Source organism: Mustela lutreola, chromosome X (assembly GCF_030435805.1).
Source record: "Mustela lutreola isolate mMusLut2 chromosome X, mMusLut2.pri, whole genome shotgun sequence".
In the NCBI taxonomy this organism is placed as follows: domain Eukaryota; kingdom Metazoa; phylum Chordata; class Mammalia; order Carnivora; family Mustelidae; genus Mustela; species Mustela lutreola.
In genome coordinates, this window is record NC_081308.1 from 42,029,563 (window position 1) to 42,048,525 (window position 18,963).

Here is an 18,963-nt window from a genome sequence, read left to right on the forward strand (position 1 = left end):
TTCTTTCCCTATTCAAGGAAGGGATGGTCATTTTCTCCCTGCACTTAGTCACTTAGACACAAAGAAGCAGCTGGGATTTCCAACCCTGACCAGACATAAGCGGTATTTAGACACAATGTTCTACACCTAAACTTTATTGTTTTCAGGAAAACGGGACTCAGTTCCCTTTGCAGTTCACACATAGCCCCATTTTGCCTTAAGGTCACCCAAACATGGCTTCATTTCTATTTCACCTGATCTTCATCATTCCTCAGAATCCTATAACTCTATCTTTTCCTTTGTTTAGTGGTTCCTTGGTTCCTTTGGTGTGTGGTCTCCCTCATTGACTGATGGATCTGTCAGACTACAAATTAGTCCCAGATGGTCTCAGGCTGAGTGCAGCACCCTCACATTCCAGACTGTGAAACTGAGCCCCAGAGGGGATGTGACTGGACAGAGAGCATCTAGTAAGTCCATACCTGAGCCTGTGTCAGGTCGCCTCAAAGTACCTTCCTCACCCGAGAATTCGGAAAAGCCTTCAGCGGGGTACAGAGCCTTCTACCTGGAGGAGATATTTGAACCTGGTTTTGAAGGAAAAGTAGGCATTCCCAGCTAAAGTCCAATAGGATGTCTTCCTTTTCTACCCCAGTGACATGTCCTAGAAGGGTATGGGCATCTCCAGAATTTCTATATTAGAAGTAATATTAGGGATGGCAAACCAGTTCAAGGGTAGAATCAGTCTTGTCTTAAAGCCACATTTTTCAAAGGGCATTATCACAATGCAGATTTTATTCTATGTGGAAATAAAAATAATGGTTTCCTAAAGATGTTTTCATTGACATATTGCTTCAGATTAAGGAAAAGTCAAAAAGTATTATTGGTACATATTTTATTTCATCTGGGGCTGCTGAAGTGGGAGATAATGTGGACTATGGGAGCGTCAGACCCCGCAGCCAACCCCTACAAGCACAACACAGGGGAATCTGACACTGACTTCCCTTTTTCCCTCCGTGCTGTATCCTAGGAGGCTTGCCCACCCCCAATTTCTTCCCCTTCTTTGCTCGTGGTATGTTCCAGGAGAGGACTGTAAACCAGTCTGACTTCTCCCCTCCGTTCACGCCGTGTGGTATCTGCCGAGAGAGAATAGCCACTGGCACCTCTGCATCTTTCCAGAAGCCCTACAGCTTCTCTGAACATTATTAGATAGATCCAGAGTACAGATCCAAAGACCCCCTCCTCCAGGAAGACCGCCCCAAAGAACGTCGCTTCCCATGCTTCCCGCCACTGAGACAGGTCCACGGCTCTGCTCTGTGAGTTTAGAGGCTTCCTTACCCTCGGTACGGAATGGTCACTCCCCCAACATGGCGCACCCCACTGGATGCGCGGCCTGGGCGCGGCCATGTTCCCCGCCTGACAACGCGGCCGAGGGGCGCTGAACGCGCCAAAGCATCGATTCCGTAACATCTCCATGTTGACTCTGGGTTGACAGCGTCTTCGAATGTGGTTCTGCGCGTATGCAGGACCACGCCCCCTTCGTTCGTCGCCCCAAACCCGGAGAAGGGGCGGTGCTAGGGGTGGTGACCGGAAGCGGCTCCGGTTCTCAGCAGTGGTTTAATAGTTGTCAGGAGGATCTCAGTGCTCTGTGTCGGAGGGATGTGGAGGTGATGGGGCCCCGGGGAGCGTGAGTGTTGGGGAATTCTGTGTGGTCAGTGGTGGAATCGGTTGTCTAACCGTGGCTGGATGATTCGATCATTATTTTGCAGGCTTTCCTCTTTTCTCAACGTTAAGGTCCTGAAGTTCACTCTAAGACCCCCAAGGTTCGGTACATTACGTTCTAAGTGTTCCCTAAAAGTTGATTTTTTTCTTCTGCCCGCGAGTTATTTAGAAGTGCGTTTTTAGTTTCCAGAAGTTTATTTTTTTTAATAGATTTCTAGCCTTAGTTTTCTGTGGTCAGAAAAATGTCTACGTGCAGCTCATTCCTTCAAACAGGAGACTCGTGGCCTAGGCCATGGTGAATTTTTATAAATGTTCCGTATTTTAATCAAAAATTATATTTAGTTGTTTGGTTGTCACCCGTGTCATACACAATTTACATTCTTTGTTGTCCTTTTCTCCTGTTCCCGAGGGGAGAGAAATTCTCCAGTGTGTTGGTGTTGGGTCCATTTCTCCTTCCTGCTGCTGTTCACGATGCATTTTGAGTTCAGAGTTGTATAAAGTGTGAGACTTAGATTGAAGCTTATCTGTTTGGACGTCCAATTACTCAGGCACCATCTGTTGAAGACTATGCTTCCTTCCTTGACTTATTTTGCACCTTTGTGAAAAACAAATCGCACATACTTGTGTGCGGCTATTTTTAGGTTCTTTATTCTGTTCCATTGATCTGTGTGTCTGTCTGGTTTTGTAATGAATGTGTAGAAATTCGTCAGTACTGTATGAATTTATGTGGTCTTGTGATTTTTCTTCTTTAGCTTGTTAATATGGGAGATTGCACTGATTGATTTCTGAATGTTGAACCAGCCTTACATTCCTGGAATAAACCTCACTTGGTTGTGGTGTATAATTCTTTTCATGTGTTGCAGGAATGGATTAGCTACTGCTTTTTTTTTTTTTTTAAGGATTTTCTGCCACTCGGTTTATGAAAGATATTGGTCTACAGTTTTAGTTTTTTGTACTGTTTTTGTCTGGTGTTAGTGTTAGAGTAGTACTGGCCTCATAGAATGAGGTAGGAATTATTTTCTGGAAGAGATTATGTAGAATTATGCTAATTTTTCCTTTAACCGTTTGGTAAAATCCTCCAGGGAAACCCTCTGGGCCTGGACATTTCCTTTTGGAAGCTTTTTGATGATGGCATCAACTTCTGTAGTAGTTATATGGCTTCAGGTTGTCTATTTAAATCTTTTTTTTTTTAAGAGAGATATTTAATAGTGGGTGAGTTGTGGAAGTTTGTGTTTTGTGGAGAATTGGACTATTTCATCCAATTGAATTTATAATTCAATTTATGTGCGTTTAAGTTATTTGTGGTATTCCCTTACTTTTGTTTAATGGCTGCAGCATCTGTAATTATATCTTATGTTTCAGTTCTAATATTGGTAATTTGTATCTTGTTTCTTTTTCTCTTTATCAGTCTTGCTAGTGGATTACCAATTTTATCACTCTTTTCAAAGAACCAGCTTTTGGTTTCAGTGATTGTTCCGTATTGTTTTTCTGTTTTCAATTTTTTTTTCTATATTTACATATATATTTTATCTCAACTATTTTTGTTTGTTTTCAGGTATACAATAGAGTGATTCAACAATTTGGTAAGTGTTTTCAGTTTCATTGCTTTCTGCTCTTATATTTATTGCTTTCTCCCTTCTGCTTGCTTTGGGTTTACTTTGTTCTTTTTCTAGTTTCTTGAGATGGGAGCTTAAATTATTGGTTTAAGACCTTAATTCTTTTTTCATATAAACATCTTAGTGCTATAATTTTCCCTCTTGACACTGCTTTATCTACATCCCCCAACTTTTGATATGTTGTATTTTTATTTTCATTCATGACTTTTTAATTTGCCTTGAGACCACCTCTTTGATCCATGGGTGATATAGAAATGTATTGTTTAATTTTCAAGTGTTTGGAGACTCTCCTGTTACCTTTCTGTTGTTGATTTCTAGTTTGGTGATATTAGAGGATATAGATTGCAATTGATGGAAGTTTGTTTAATGACCCTGGGTGTGGTATGTCTTGGAGAATGTTGCCTGGATGCTTTAAGAGAATGTGTTTTCTGTTAGTATTTGGCTGGAGTGGGGTGGTATTTAGTTAGGCAACCCTCTTCTTGGTCCTGTGGTTAAGGTAATTAGGCATTTCTCAGAGCTTTTTCATTTATGGCTGTTGACAGTTCTGAGTTATAAACTTCTCCAGTGTCCTGTTTCTGATATATGGGAGGAAAAGGAAACCTAGGGAACTCACGAGTGTGTCGTTCCTCAGGCCGTAAGATCCATGGACTGTTTGCCTTTCCTTTCTGTGTGTCAGAGTCTTACTATTTGTATTTGTTGTCTTATGTCATTTTTTTCCCTGGTCTCTTCTACATTTTTTTCTCTTCTGTTGTTTCCTGTATTAACTTTGTTAATTTACACCTTGCTAGGGAAGCGCCTGTTTCACATCAGGATTAAAATATGTTGCTAGGGACGCCTGGGTGGCTCAGTTGGTTAAGCAGCTGCCTTCAGCTCAGGTCATGATCCCAGCGTCCTGGGATCGGGTCCCACATCGGCAGGGAGCCTGCTTCTCTCTCTGCCTCTGCCTGCCATTCTGTCTGCCTGTGCTCGCTCTCTCTGACAAATAAATAAAATCTTTAAAAAAAAATGTTGCTATACAGTTATGCATAATATCCCACAATAACTACTTTGAAACACTGCCCTGAGAAAGATTTTCCACATATTTGGAAAAAATATATATATACATATATATATTTCTGTATATGCATATATGTGTGTGTGTGTGTGTGTATATATATATATTTTTATAACTCTTCACCTTGGGGTGCCTGGGTGACTCAGTTGTTTGGGCATCTGCCTTGGCTCAGGTCATGGTCTTGGGGTCCTCGGATCAAGCCCTGCATGGGGCTTCCTGCTCAGCAGGGAGTCTGTATCCTCTCTCCCTCTGCCCCTCCCCCACTCGTGTGTGCACACACTCTCCCTCTCTCTCTCACATACTCTCTCGCAAATAAATAAATCTTTAAAAAAAAACCCAACAACTCATCTCCTTTATCTAGTTTGCTAGGAGGTTATCTATGACATTGGTCATTTCAAAGGACCAGCTCTTTATTTTCTTTAAACCCCATAGTATATTTATTTGAGTTATTTAATTTTTTTATTTTTAAATTTATTTTTATATTTAATTTATTTTTAATTAATTTATTTTTATTAATGACTAGTTTATTTGGAGGGCTTTACCTAGTTTTGTTTTTCCTAATTCTAATGTTTTAGGCTGAATACCTAGCTCTTTTTTGTTATATTTATTTTTAATTACAATCAAGTCACTTAAAGCTGTAAATTTCACTCTGTATGACTTCCGTGTGTTCCATGATTTTTCCAAGACTCGTGTAGCTTCTGTATTGACTTCCCACTTTGACCCTTGGGTTATTTAGGCAAGTCTTCCTTTTTTTTTTTAAACAGACTTATTTAGATATACAAAATAGATTAGATCTATTCCAGTACTATAAAATTCATCTATTTAGAGTATACGTTCAGAGGTTATTGTTACATTCACAGAGTTGTACAGTCATCACCACAATCTGATTTTAGAACATTTTCAATACCTCTGAAAAGAAACCTTATACACATTAGCTGACATTGACCATTCATGCCACCCCACACTCCCAGACTAGGCAGCTACTAACCAATTTTCTATATCTACGTATTTGCCTATTCTGAATATTTCACATCAATGGAATAATAAAATATGGGGTCTTTTGCAATTGGCTTCGTTCCCATAAGATATTGACTTCAAGGTTTATTTATGCTGTAGCACCACGTGTCAGTACTTCTTTTTAATTGCCAAATAATATTCCATTGTATTGCTATACTAAATTTTTTGTTTATTCGTTTTCATTTGAAACCACCTCATTTGCCATTGAAGTGGTTTCCACTTTTTGGCTACTATGAATAATACCGCTGTGAACAGTTGTATATATAAGCTTTCGAGCAGACATGTGTTTCCATTTCTCCTGGCGAGGGACCTAGGAGTGGAGTTGCCAGATCATATAGTGACTCTATGGGTAACATTTTGAGGAACTGCCAAACTGTTTGTCAGAGTGGCTCTATACCATTTTATATTTCTACCAGCAACATATGATAGCTCCAGTTTATTCCCATCACACCAATACCTGCTACTGTCTTTTTTTAGCCCTTATTTTAGCCATCCTCATGGATGTGAAGCGGTCTGCTAATGAATGAAATATTTTGGTTTTGCTTTGCATTTCCCTAATGACTAATGATACTGAGTGTCTTATGTTATGATCAGACCATGTAGCCTATCAATTCCCAACATTAAAACATCTACCAGATTTTCTTTTTTTTTTAAAGATTTATTTATTAGAGAGAAAGCGAGCGAGTGACTGAGTGAGGGGAAGGTGGGAGGGAGAGACTCTTTCAAGTAGACTCCCTGCTGAGCCCAGAGCCCTACATGGGACTGGATCCCAAGCCCCATGACATCATGACTTGAGCTGGAACCAAGAGTCAGCTGCTTGACTTAACCAACTGAGTCACCCAGGTGCCCCTACTAGATTTTCTTCGTGGCCAAGTTATTTAATGGAATTGTATACAAGTTCCATGGGCATCAGGAAAGAAAGCCTAGTCCTTCTCTGATACAACATCATGTTTATAGGTTTAAAATTCAATGTGTTCATGCCTTTTATTTTATTCCTTATTTACTTTCTTGTTTCCTCTTTATCCCATTTCTTACTTCTGCTTTTCTTAATTAAGTTCCTCTTCATCTTATAAAGGATACTTTCCCTTTCCCAGCAAGAACGACTAAATCTGTAGTGCTTTTATTGGTTGATCAGAATAAAATTGTTCCTCAGCGTAGACACAGAGGCATCCTCTCCTCCCTAGATCCTGTGAGAGGAGAAACACATTTACCTCTGACTATTCTGAGGTAGTTAAGACGTTGGAATCCCAGGCTATTAGCATTTTCCTTATGGCCTATCTCTTCTGTTTTAAAAAAATCTTTTTCTGTGTGTTCCAAATCACAGTCAGGTTCTTAACATCTGTTAAACAGAACCGCGTTTATTTAAGCCTACCACGCAAAAAGTACTGTGTGTTAGTGTTGAGAAGGTGAATTTTGAAGCCGGGTAGACTGGCTTTGACTTTATCGCTAAGCCTCTGTCTCTGTGTGCATAAAATGAAATAATAGTAATTGTGGCAACACACAGGTGAGATGATCATTGTGTAAATTAAGTGAGGTACCCCCTTCCGCATATTACCTGATCCCTTAAAGTAATGACAGTACTTGCTAATGTGAATTAACTGTTCCCTGGACGACGATGATATACTGTGAAACTGTGAAGAAGAAAAAAAAGTTTAGAGGTGTCTGGCTGGCTCAATCAGAGGAGCAGGCGACTCTTGATCTTGGGGTCATGGGTTCGAGCCCCACGTTGGGTGTAGAGGTTACTCAAATAAATAAAAACTTTAAAGAAAAAAAAAGTTCCCTTGGCCAGCCTGCTGCCAGGTGCCTTATAAACGTCATCTCATTGAATTTTCACAACTCCTTGAGGTGAAGAGTTTTGACTCATTTTGAAAAGAAAACTTGAGAAACGTTTTTATATTCTCGTCACTACAAGTTGCCAAAGCTAGAATTTAAGGCTTTAGTGATGGTCGTCTGTATCTCATGGTCTTGCTCATATTCCATTTTGATGGATGACTAGAATAGGTCATGCCTTTTGACTGGACTGTGTCTACCCCACAGTATGCAAGGCCAGGGACTGTACTTTGGTACCCCCCGGAAGCATTTCTGGGGTGAATGCTGAATGACTGACCATGTGGACACTGTCTTTCCAGGTTTCTTGGAGTCCTCGTGGAGCCTGTGGGCCAGACCCCGTAGTGGAGGCCACAGGAGCTGCTTCCTGGCCCCGACAGCTCTCACTGAGTCCACGGACCCCTTGGCTTCAGGCTTGTGGGAGGAGCATCAGCAAGAGAGCTGGAGGGCTGAGGTCCAGTGGGAACATGCCAGCCAACCAGAGCTCTCCTGGGCCATCCCTGGCTCTGGGCATGGGGACCTGTGACGACTCCTGTGAGGTGAGGAGGAAGAGGGGCCCAGGGCCAGGAATTCATCCAGAATGAAAGATAATGTCTTGTGATTTTGATTTGTATGACTTTTTCCTTAAGCAAGCAGCATAATCAGGGAATTTTTATGGGTCATTCATGTCCCTTGTGTGAAGTTCCTAATCTTTATTACTTCCCTTCTTTGGGTGGCTTAAACTCATTTGATGTTCTTTTTCTAGCTCCTTTAGGTGTAAGGTTAGGTTGTATATTTAAGATTTTTCTTGCTTCTGGAGATAGGTCTGTATTGCTATATAATTCCCTCTTAGGACTGCCTTTGCTGCATCCCAAAGGCTCTGGACTATCCTGTTTTCATTTTCATTTGCTTCCATGTATTTTTTTAATTTCTTCTTTAATTTCTTGGTTAACCCACTCATTCTTTAGTCGGACATTCTTTAACCTCCATGTATTTGTGGCCTTTCCAAATATTTTCTTGTGGTTGACTTCAAGTTTCACAATGTTGTGGTCTGAAAATATGCATGGTACGATCTCAGTCTCTTTGTACTGGTTGAGGCCTGATTTGTGACCCAGGATGTTATCTATTCTAGAGAAGGTCCCATGTGTACTCAAAAAGAATGTATATTTGGCTGCCTTAGGAGAAAATGTTTTGAGTATATCTGTTAAGTCCATCTGGTCCAGTGTGTCATTCAAAGCCCTGTTTCCTTGTTGATCTTCTGCTTAGATGATCTGTCCATTGCTGTCAGTGAGGTGTTAAAGTCCCCTACTATCATTGTATTATTATCAATAAGTTCTTTATATTTGTTATTAATTGATTTATATATTTGGCTGCTCCCAAGTTGAGGGCATAAATATTTACAATTGTTAGATCTTCTTGATGGATAGACCCCTTAATTATGATTTAATGCTCTTCTACATCTCTTGTTACAAGCTTTGTTTTAAAATCTTGTCTGATGTTAGTATGGCTACTCCAGCTTTTTTTGATGTTCATAACATGACAAATGGTTCTCCACTCCCTCCTTTTAATCTGGAGGTATCTTTGGGTCTAAAATGTGTGTCTTGTTTTTTATATCCATTCTGATACCCCATAACTGTTGATCGGGGCATGTAGCCCATTTACATTCAGAGTGATTACTGAAAGATACAAATTGTTGCTATTGTATTATTTGTTAAGTGGTTGTTTCTGGAGCATTTCTCTTTTCCTTTCTAGTCTTTGTTGCTTTCGGTCTTTCTTTCCCACACAGAGTCCCCTTTAATATTTCTTGCAGGGCTGGTTTGGTGGTCTCAAACTCCTTTAGTTTTTGTTTGTCGGAAACTCTTCATCTCTCCTTCTATTCTGAATGACAGCCTCGCTGGATACAGTATTCTTGGCTGCATATTTTTCCCAGTCAGCACATTGAATATGTCCTGCCCCTCTCCTCTGGCCTGCCAGGTTTCCATGGCAAAATCTGCTGCTAACCTTACTTGTCTTCCCTTATAAATTAGGGACTTCATTTCCCTTGCTGCTTTAAGGATTTTTTCCCCTTATCTCTGTATTTTGCAAATTTTACTACAATGTGTCTTGGTGTTAACCTGCTTTTGTTGATTTTGATGTAGTTTTCTGTGCCTCCTGTGTTTGGATGTCTGTTTCCTTCCCCAGATTAAGGAAGTTTTCACCTATAATTTTTTCAAATAAACCTCAGCTCCATTTTCCATCTCTTCTTCTTCTAGGACTCCTATAATATGAATGTTATTATGCTTTATGGAGTTCTTGAGTTCCCAATTCTATCATTATTTTACATAATTTTGTCCTCTGTATCATTTATTCATTCCTCTGCTTCTTCCATCCTTGTGGTCATTACATCCAGTCCATTTCACATCTCAGTTATAGTTTTTTGAATTTTGGCCTGATAGTTTGAGTTAGGTCTTTTATCTCTGCAGCCAGGGTTTCTTTGGCATCTTCTATGCTCTTCTCAAGCCCAGCTAGTAACCTAATGGTTGTTGCTTTGGGTCAGACATATTACTTACATCCATTTCAGTTAGATCCCCGGCCTGAACTTGTCTTGTTCTTTCTTTTGGGATGAATCCCCTATTCTGGCATTTTGTCTAGGTCTCTGGGCTGTTTTTTTTTTTTTAAGATTTTATTTATTTTTTTGAGACAGAGAGAGAGAGAGAGCACAAGCAGTGCGGAGGGGCAGAGGGAGAGGGAGAAGCAGACTTACTGGTGATATAGACCCTGACCTGGGGCTCTATCCCAGGACCCTGAGATCTGATCTGAGCCGAAGGCAGACACTTAACTGACTGAGCCCCCCAGGCGCCCCTAGGTCTCTGTTTTCTCCTCTGTGTTAGGAAAGTCTGTAATGTATCTTGCTTCTGAGAGTAATGGCCTAATGAAGAAGTAGTCTTATACTGTCCAGCACCTGATGCTTCAGGAAGTGTCTCTGGTGTATGCTGTGTGCCTTCTGCTGCTGTGTTTTCACTGCTTTTTCCGTCTGGTCAGTCTCCTGCAGAGTTTCTCCTTGGCTGCAGTGGGGAGCATTTGGACCTTGGCCAGAGTGTGTCGAGTTTTAACTAGGTGCACTCTGGTCTGCTTGCTGAAAAGAGACCTGATGCTTTTCCAGTCAAGCTGAAGCTTTGCAGCACTCTGTGGTCAGGAGATGTGGTATATGCGGGGGTGGAGGGGGTTGTGCTGGTCTTCTCGGGGAGGAGCCTCTTGCCCTGGGTCTCAGGTACACCGGCCCTAGTAAAGAAACACCTGCTGAGCACAGAGAGGTGGGGCTTGGTGTAAGTGGCTCCAGCCCCCACTGTGGGTGCTGTGCTGCTCCCTGACTTCAGTGCATCCTACTGGGTAGGGGAGAAGAATCACACCAGCCCTCTCTCTCATCCCCTGAGAGGGGATTCTGTGCCCGTTGCTGTCCAGGAAGCCCTCAAGAGAGAGCAGACCCTCTCCCCTCGTATGTCCCAGGTGTCCCTTAGATCCCTGCCTTCACCCTGTTCATGTCCAGGCCACCTGCCCGCCTTGCAGTGTAGGGCACCTGTCTTTTATTCCAGGAAGGCCAGCTGCATTTCAAAGCTTCAAACTTTAGGGACCCAGCATGGTGTGGTCCTTCAGTGGTCCTCTGGGGGCGGGTCTTGATGCACTGGGGCTGGTGCCAATTTGTCCCAAAAGGGCAGTCACACCAAAGCACAGGGGCTTGGAGTTTAGAGTAAAATACAACAAAATGACAGTGTCCAGGTTAGCCGCCCTCAGTAGGTGTCTCTGGTCCTATGCTAAGTGGCAGGGGAGCACAATGGTGCCTGCTGGCTCTTTTGGCCCCTGAGAGGCAAGGCCAGTTCTCCCCAGTGTCCTCCAAGAAGGGAAACTGTCTCTCCCAGTGTGTCCCAGGGAATCCTCAGAGCATGCCGTCGGCCCTGAGGCCTCCGCCCTCCTTCTCTGCAGGAAAGCCATGGCACCTGCTGGGCTCACACCAGCCATGGCACGGACCTCTAAAACTCTAGTCTTTGAGCTCCACCTCTTGTAAGAACTCACAATGATCAGCCCCTCTCATTTTTCCAGTCAGTACCTCTGGGGAAGTGTTTTCCTTGTGTGATCTCCTGTTCATTCTTTTTTTTTGTTTTTTTAAAGATTCTATTTTTGGGGCGCCTGGGTGGCTCAGTGGGTTAAAGCCTCTGCCTTGGGCTCAGGTCATGATCCTAAGATCCTGGGATCGAGCCCGACATCCGACTCTCTGCTCAGCCCGGGGAGCCTGCTTCCCTTCCTCTCTCTGCCTGCCTCTCTGCCTACTTGTGATCTCTGTCAAATAAATAAAATCTTTTTAAAAAAGATTCTATTTTTAAGTAATCTTTTTACCTAACATGGGCTTGAACCTACAACCCCAAGATCGAGTCACAGGCCCCACCAACTGAGCCAGCCAGGAGTCCCAGGATTTCATTCTATTTTATGGCTGAGTAACATTTCAGTGTGTGTGTGTGTGTGTGTGTACCACATCTTCTCTATGCTTTCATCTATTGATGGACACCTGGGTTCCTTCCTTAATCTTAACTATTGTGAATAATGTTTCAATAAACATAGGGGTACACATACCTTTTCGAATATGTATTTTCATTTTCCTTGGGTAAGTACCCAGTTGTGGCATCAGTGGATCGTGGAGTAATTCTATTTTCAATGTTTTGAGTAACCTTCCCACTGTCTACCCGAGGTGATTGTACCTGATTCCATTCCCACCCGCAGTGCATGAGGCTTCCTTCTTCTCCACATCCTCCCCCACACCTGTTATATCTTCCCTGTTTGATTCTAGGCATTTTGGCTGTTGTGAGGTGACATTTCATGTGGTTTTTTATTGGCACTGTCCTGATAATTAGTGATGTTGAGCATCTTTTCATGAGCCAGTTGGCCACCTGTCTGTCTTTTTTGGAAAAGTATCTATTCAGGTCCTCTGCCTGGTTTTTAATCAGATGATTTTAGGGTTCTTTGTATATTTTGGATATTAACCTCTTATTGGACAGATATTTGCACATATCCTTTTCTTTTCACTAGTTTGCCTTCTTACTTTTTTTATTTTTTAAAAAGATTTTATTTATTTATTTGACACACAGAGAAAGATCACAAGTAGACAGAGAGACAGAGAGAGAGAGAGGAGGAAGCAGGCTCACCGCTCAGCAGAGAGCCTGATGTGGGGCTATATCCCAGGACCCTGGGATCACGACCTGAGCCAAAGGGAGAGGCTTTAACCCACTAAGCCACCGAGGCACCCCTTGCCTTCTTATTTTGTTGATGGTTTCCTTTGCTGTGCAAACCTTTTTCTTTTGGTACAGTCCCAATAGTTTATTTTTGCTTTTGTTTCTCTTGCCTCAGGAGACATATCCATAAATATGTTGCTAAGGGCAATGTCCAAGAGATTACTATCTGTATTTTCTTTTAGGATTACTGTGACTTCAGGTCTCACATTTAGATCTTTAATCCATTTTAAGTTTATTTTTATATATGTTGTAAAAAAGTACCCCATTTTCATTATTTTGCATGTAGCTGTCTTGTTTCTGATCCTAGAGGAAAAGCTTTCAGGTTTTCACTATTGACTATGATGTTAGCTGTGAGTTTTTTATATATGGCCTTTATTATGTTGAAGCATGTTCCCTCCAAACCTACTTTATTGAGAGTTTTTATTATGAATGGATGTTATCCTCTGTCAAATGCTTTTTCTGCATCTGTTGAGATGGTCATATGGTTTTTATCCTTTCTCTTGTTAATGTGTTGTATGACACTCACTGGTTTATGAGTATTAAACCCCCATTACATCCCTGGAATAAATTTCACTTGACTATGGATTAGGGTTAGGGTTAGGATTTTTAAAAATATATTGTTGGATTCAGTCTGCTAATATTTTGTTGAGGATTTTTGCATCTATGTTCATCAGAGATACTGGCCTGTAGTTCTCTTTCGTTGTAGTATCCTTGTCTGGTTTTGGTATCAGGAAAATGCTGACCTTGTAGAATGAATTTGGAAGTTTTCCTTCCTCTTCTACTTTTTAAAATAATTTGAAAAGAATAGATAGTAGCTCTTTTTTATCTTTTAAAAAGATTTGTTTATTTATTTGAGAGAGAGAGTGTGTGTGTGTATGTAGGGGCAGAGGGAGAGGAGGGAGGAGAGAGAGAATGTTAAGCAGTCTCGAAGCTGAGTGTGGAGCCTGATGAAGGTCTCCATCCCACGACCCGGAGATCACAACCTGAGCTGAAACCAAGAGTTAGGCACTCAACTAACTGCACACCCCGGCACCTCAGTAGTAATTCTTTAGAATTCACCTATGAAACCATCTGGTTCTGGACTTCCATTCTTTGGGAGTTTTTTGACTACTGATTCAATTTCATTGCTGTTAATCAGTCTGTTCAAATTTTCTGTTTCTTCCTCCAATCAGTTTTGGGAGATGATATTTCTAGGAATGTATCTGTTTCTTCTAGGCTGTCCAATTTGTTGGCGTATTATGTTTTATGATATTCCCTTATGATCCTCTGTATTTCTGTGAGGTCACTTGTCCTGTGTCTTTTTTCATTTCTGATTTTATTTATTTGAGTATTCTCTTTTTTTCTCAATGAGATCAGGGTTTATCAATTTTGTTGATCTGCTTCATTGCCCTTTTCTGGTTTTTTTTTGTCTTTGTCTCATTTATTTTTGCTCTAATATTTTTATTTCCTTCCTTCTCTAGATTTGGGCTTTGTTTGTTCTTCTTTCTCTGGCTCCTTCAGCTGTAAGATCAGGTTATTATAATATGAGATTGTTCTTGCTTCTTGAGGTGTAGGCCTGATCTCAGTACACTTCCCTCTTAGAACTGTTTTTGCCGAGTCCCAAAGATTTGGGACCATTGTGTTTTCATTTTCACCTGTCTATATATATTTTTTACTTCCTCTTTGACCTCTTGATTGACCCATTTGTGGTTCACTAGCATATTGTTAGCCTCCATGTGTTTTATTCTTTCCAGAGTTTTTCTTCTACTTGATTTCTAGTTTCATAGCTTAAGGATTTTTAAAGGTTTTTTTTTTTAATGTTAGGGTTCATGACCCATTATGGTTCTTGTATGTTTTTGTGAATATTTTTTGCCACTTTGTGATTTAACATTAGTTTTTAGTTTTATTTACAAGTGGTAAAGGGTGGCAAACAGCTTTTGAGGTTGTCTTTTAAAAATGGCTCTTTCCTGCTTTGTTTTTTGTCAGATTTTGGCTCCCTGGAGGCAAGCACTCTTAACTCTGCTTAATGGATTTGATATTTTTAAAAAAATTTTGGCCCTTGGGACGCCTGGGTGGCTCAGTTGGTTAAGCGGCTGCCTTCGGCTCAGGTCATGATCCCAGCATCCTGGGATCGAGTCCCGCATCGGGTTCCTTGCTCAGCAGGGAGCCTGCTTCTCCCTCTGCTTCTGCCTGCCACTCTGTCTGCCTGTGCTCACTCTCTCTGATAAATAAATAAATAAAATCTTTAAAAAAAAATTTGGCCCTTAACGTTTGACTTTCCATTAAGGAAGATGGAAATTTAGCTTTTCCATACACCCCCACTAACATACACATTTGCCTATAAATAGTATTGTTTTGATCAGCTTCCTCATTGGTGTTTATTAAAACTGTTTATAGTTCAGTCATGGAGTAGCTATGCTGTGATTACTATTTCTGCACAATTCTTTCTTTTCCCTGGAAATTTTTAAAAAAGATTTTATTTATTTATTTGACACAGAGAGAGATCGCTTCTCGGCCTTTTGGCTAAGATCAAGTGTATTTGACGCAGAGAGAAAGAGCACAAGCACGGGGGAGTTGGAGAGGGAGAAGCCGGCTCCCTGTTCAGCAGGGAGCTCAATGTGGGTTTGATCCCACAACCCTGAGATCATGACCTGAGCCAAAATTGAGTCAGACACTTAACTGACTGAGGCACCCCCGCACCCCACGTGCTGTTTTTGTTTTATGGATGAGGCATCTTATCATTATAAGGATATTAATGAGTTTTTTTTAGTTTAATGATATCAACATGTGGCTCAAAAATTTAAAAATATAAAACTATATAAAATTTACAAATATAAAAGTAATAGTCTAAATTATCTTTCTCCTTAGCTCAGTTCTCTCTAATACATTTAACCAGGTTAGTTCGTTTTCTCTGTGTGATTAGGGATTTTTGATGCAAATAAAAGCAGCTGAAAACACATTCTTTTTTTTTTTTTTTTTTTTTTAAGATTTTATTTATTTATTTGTCAGAGAGAGAGAGGGAGAGAGAGCGAGTACAGGCGGACAGAATGGTAGGCAGAGGGAGAAGCAGGCTCCCTGCTGAGCAAGGAGCCCGATGCGGGACTCGATCCCAGGACGCTGGGATCATGACCTGAGCCGAAGGCAGCTGCTTAACCAACTGAGCCACCCAGGCGTCCCTGAAAACACATTCTTATTTTATCCTTTTTATTTCACAAAATGGTGACCTACTAAATAAATTTTTATCAGTTTTGTTAATTTTGGTGAAATATAATATGAACTACAAACAATGCTGCCGTGAACATTTTTATCATGTCCCCAATATACATGTATATCCCTGTCTCTTAACTATTTACATGGTGGTGGAGTTAATGGGTCATAGATTAAGCCTATCTTTAAAAGATATTTATTGTAAGATACAACATATGTACAGAAAAGTGTGCAAGACAGACATGTCTAGCTCAGTGATTTTTTTCACTGTGTAGATCTAGAAAGTATCCAGAGTTAACATTCCAGAGTCCTCCTACTCCCAAAGATAACTGCTATCCTGATAAGTGATAACTACTATCACTTACATTAAGAAGAAGATTATAAGCCACAGAGTGGGAGAAGAGATAGACAAGACCGGACATATACCAAGCATATATAAAGAACAACCAAACAATAAGAAAAAGCGGACTACCCAGTAGTCGGAGGCTTTATTTGAACAGATACGAAACAAAAGAAGATACCCAAATAGCTAATAAACACCTGAGACCGTGCTCAATCTCATTAGTCATCAGGGAAATACACAGTTTAAAGTACAGTGTAATACCACTACACTTTCACCAGAAAGGCTAAAATTTAGAAGACCGAGGGGCACCTGGGTGGCTCAGTTGGTTAAGCGTCTGCCTTCAACTCAGGCCATGATCTCTGGGTCCTGGAATCGAGCCCCACGTTGGATTTTGGCTCAGCCAGGAGTCTGCTTGTCCCTCTCCCTCTGCCCCTCCCCCTGGCTCCTGCTCTCTCTCTTTCTCTCTCTCAAATGAATAAAGAAAAATCTTAAAATAAGACTGACAGTGACAAGCATTGGGAGGCTAGAGAGCCATATCAGCAGCTCGTGCTATGGTCAGCAATACAGCTGTTGATATATTAGCTCATGTCTGCACGTCTGTACTGCCGGTGGGACCGTAAATTGGCACAACCTCTTTGAAAAACATTTTAGCCTTCTTCATCCAGGCACGTGTAGACCCTATGTGGAAACAGTTCTCCTAAGAAAAAATGCAACAGAAATCCTTGGCTGATACACCAGGACACATGTATAAACGCTCACCGTAGCTTTCCTTATAACAGCCAGAACCTAGAAATAACTTTAATGTCCATTAATAGCAGACCGGATAAAAAGGTTGAACACAAAATCGAGTGAAAGAAGCCAGACCCGAAAGAATTTGTGCGATTACCATTCACAGAAAGTTTTAAGACAGGCCAAATGAATCTGTATTGGGTGTATAGTGAGGGGGTAAAACTAGAAAGCAAACCAGGGAAGTGTTTACTGTTAGAGGCAGTACAGTGGTTTCCTTGATTGGTGGGGGTTGGGTGTTGGAGGAGGAAAAGAGGCGTGAGGAAGGCTTCTGGGCAAGGAGCTGGCCATGTTCTGTTCCCACACCGGGGTGGAAATTAGGTAGGTATTAGCCTTGAATAATTAGTAAGCCAGGTATTTGTTTCCTGTATCTTTACGTGAATACTGTTTTTCATAATAAAAATCTCTTGAAAAGGAAAAATATATGTACCCTCTAATTGTTTTACTAAGTTTTAAATTTTTAATTCCAGTATTAACATACAGTGTTCTATAAGTTTCAAGTAGGCAATATAATGATTTAATAACTATACATTATATAATGCTCATAATGCTCATCACGGGAATTTATATAATTATATAACTTATATGATTGTATAATGCTCATCACGGTAAGTGTGCTTTTAATCCCCTTCACCTGTTTGACCCATCTGCCACCCATCTCCCCTCTGGTAACCATCAGTTTGTTCTCTATAGTTGAGAGTCTATTTCTTGGTTTGTCTCTCGCGTCTCTATTTTTTTTTTTCCCTTTGCTCATTTGTTTCATTTCTTAAACTCTACATATGAGTGAGATCATAGTCCCAAGGTATTTGTCTTTCTCTGATTGGCTTATTTCGCTTACTGCTGTACTTTCTGGATCTGTCCATGTTGTTGCAAGTGGCAAGATTTCATTCTTTATGGCAGAATGATATTCCATTACACACACACACACACACACACACCCCATATTTATCCATTCATCTATGGATGGACACTCGGGTTGCTTTCATAATTTGGGTATTGTAAATAATGAATAAACATAGGGGTGCATGTATCTCTTTGAATTAGTGTTTTCGTATTTTGGGGGTAAATACCCAGTAGTGTGCTTACTGGATCATAGGGTAGTTCTGTTTTTAACTTTTTGTGGAGCCCCCCCCCCAATACTGTTTTCACAGGGCTACACAGTTTGCATTCCCACCAACAGTACACGACTGTACCTTCTGATTTTGACTTCAGTCTCCTCCCATATACACTTTCTTGCAAAGGCAGCTCCCCCCCTCACACCCCTATATCTGTTTTTACACTTCCAACACTTGCTTTTCTTATTTAATAAAAAATCTTGGTGATCATTCAGTGTGATGAGTTGACTTTTCCTTTTTTTTCTAAAGACTTCCTTATTTGAGAGAGAACTTGAGCATGAGCAGGGGGAAGGGCAGAGGGAGAGAATCTCAAGGAGATTCCATGCTGAGCGTGGAGCCTGAGAGGAGTCTTGATCTCACCACCCTGAGATTGTGGCCTGAGCTAAAACCAAGAGTTGGATGCTTAACAAACTGAGCCACCCAGGTGCTTCTAGTTCCCTATTCTTTTTTTTTTTTTTAAATAAAGATTTTATTTATTTATTTATTATTTATTTTTAAAGATTATTTATTTATTTGACAGACAGAGATCACAAGTAGGCAGAAGTAGACAGAGAGGCAGGCAGAGAGAGAGGAGGAAGCAGGCTCCCTGCTGAGCAGAGAGCCCGATGTGAGACTCAATCCCAGGACCCTGGGATCATGACCTGGGCGGAAGGCAGAGGCTTAACCCACTGAGCCACCCAGGCGCCCAAGATTTTATTTATTTATTTGACAGACAGACATCACAAGTAGGCAGAGAGGCAGGCAGAGAGAAGGGGGAAGCAGGCTCCCTGCTGAGCAGAGAGACCGATGCAGGGCTCGATCCCAGGACCCTGAGATCACGACCTAAGCCGAAGGTAGAGGCTTTAACCCACTGAGCCACCCAGGCACCCCTCCTTATTCTTTTTAAAGGGTGAATTGGAATCTTACTCTAATATATGAACATTTTAAGGTATTTCCAATCTTTTGCTATTACAGTGCTACAGTGAAAGTCCTTATACAGATTTCACTTAACACAAAAGGGAGTATGTTTGAAGAGAAATTCTGCAAATGGAATTCTCAGGACAAATGGTACATGCATTTTCATTTTTTGATAGATATAGCAAAG

General features: G+C 41.0%; 1 protein-coding gene across 3 annotated transcripts in view; it reads left to right on the forward strand.

The window, feature by feature from the left end:
- The first annotated feature begins 1,527 nt into the window (after nucleotides 1-1,527).
- ZNF81 (zinc finger protein 81) overlaps nucleotides 1,528-18,963 on the forward strand; it is a 108,129-nt gene continuing 90,693 nt past the window's right edge. Inside the window, exons 1-3 of one of the 3 annotated variants that reach the window (XM_059157215.1) lie at nucleotides 1,528-1,660; nucleotides 3,251-3,278; nucleotides 7,512-7,748. In XM_059157215.1, the coding sequence (XP_059013198.1) occupies nucleotides 7,677-7,748 (72 nt within the window). In that variant the 5' untranslated portion in view covers nucleotides 1,528-1,660; nucleotides 3,251-3,278; nucleotides 7,512-7,676. The other 2 variants (XM_059157216.1, XM_059157218.1) reach the window with 2 other exon arrangements.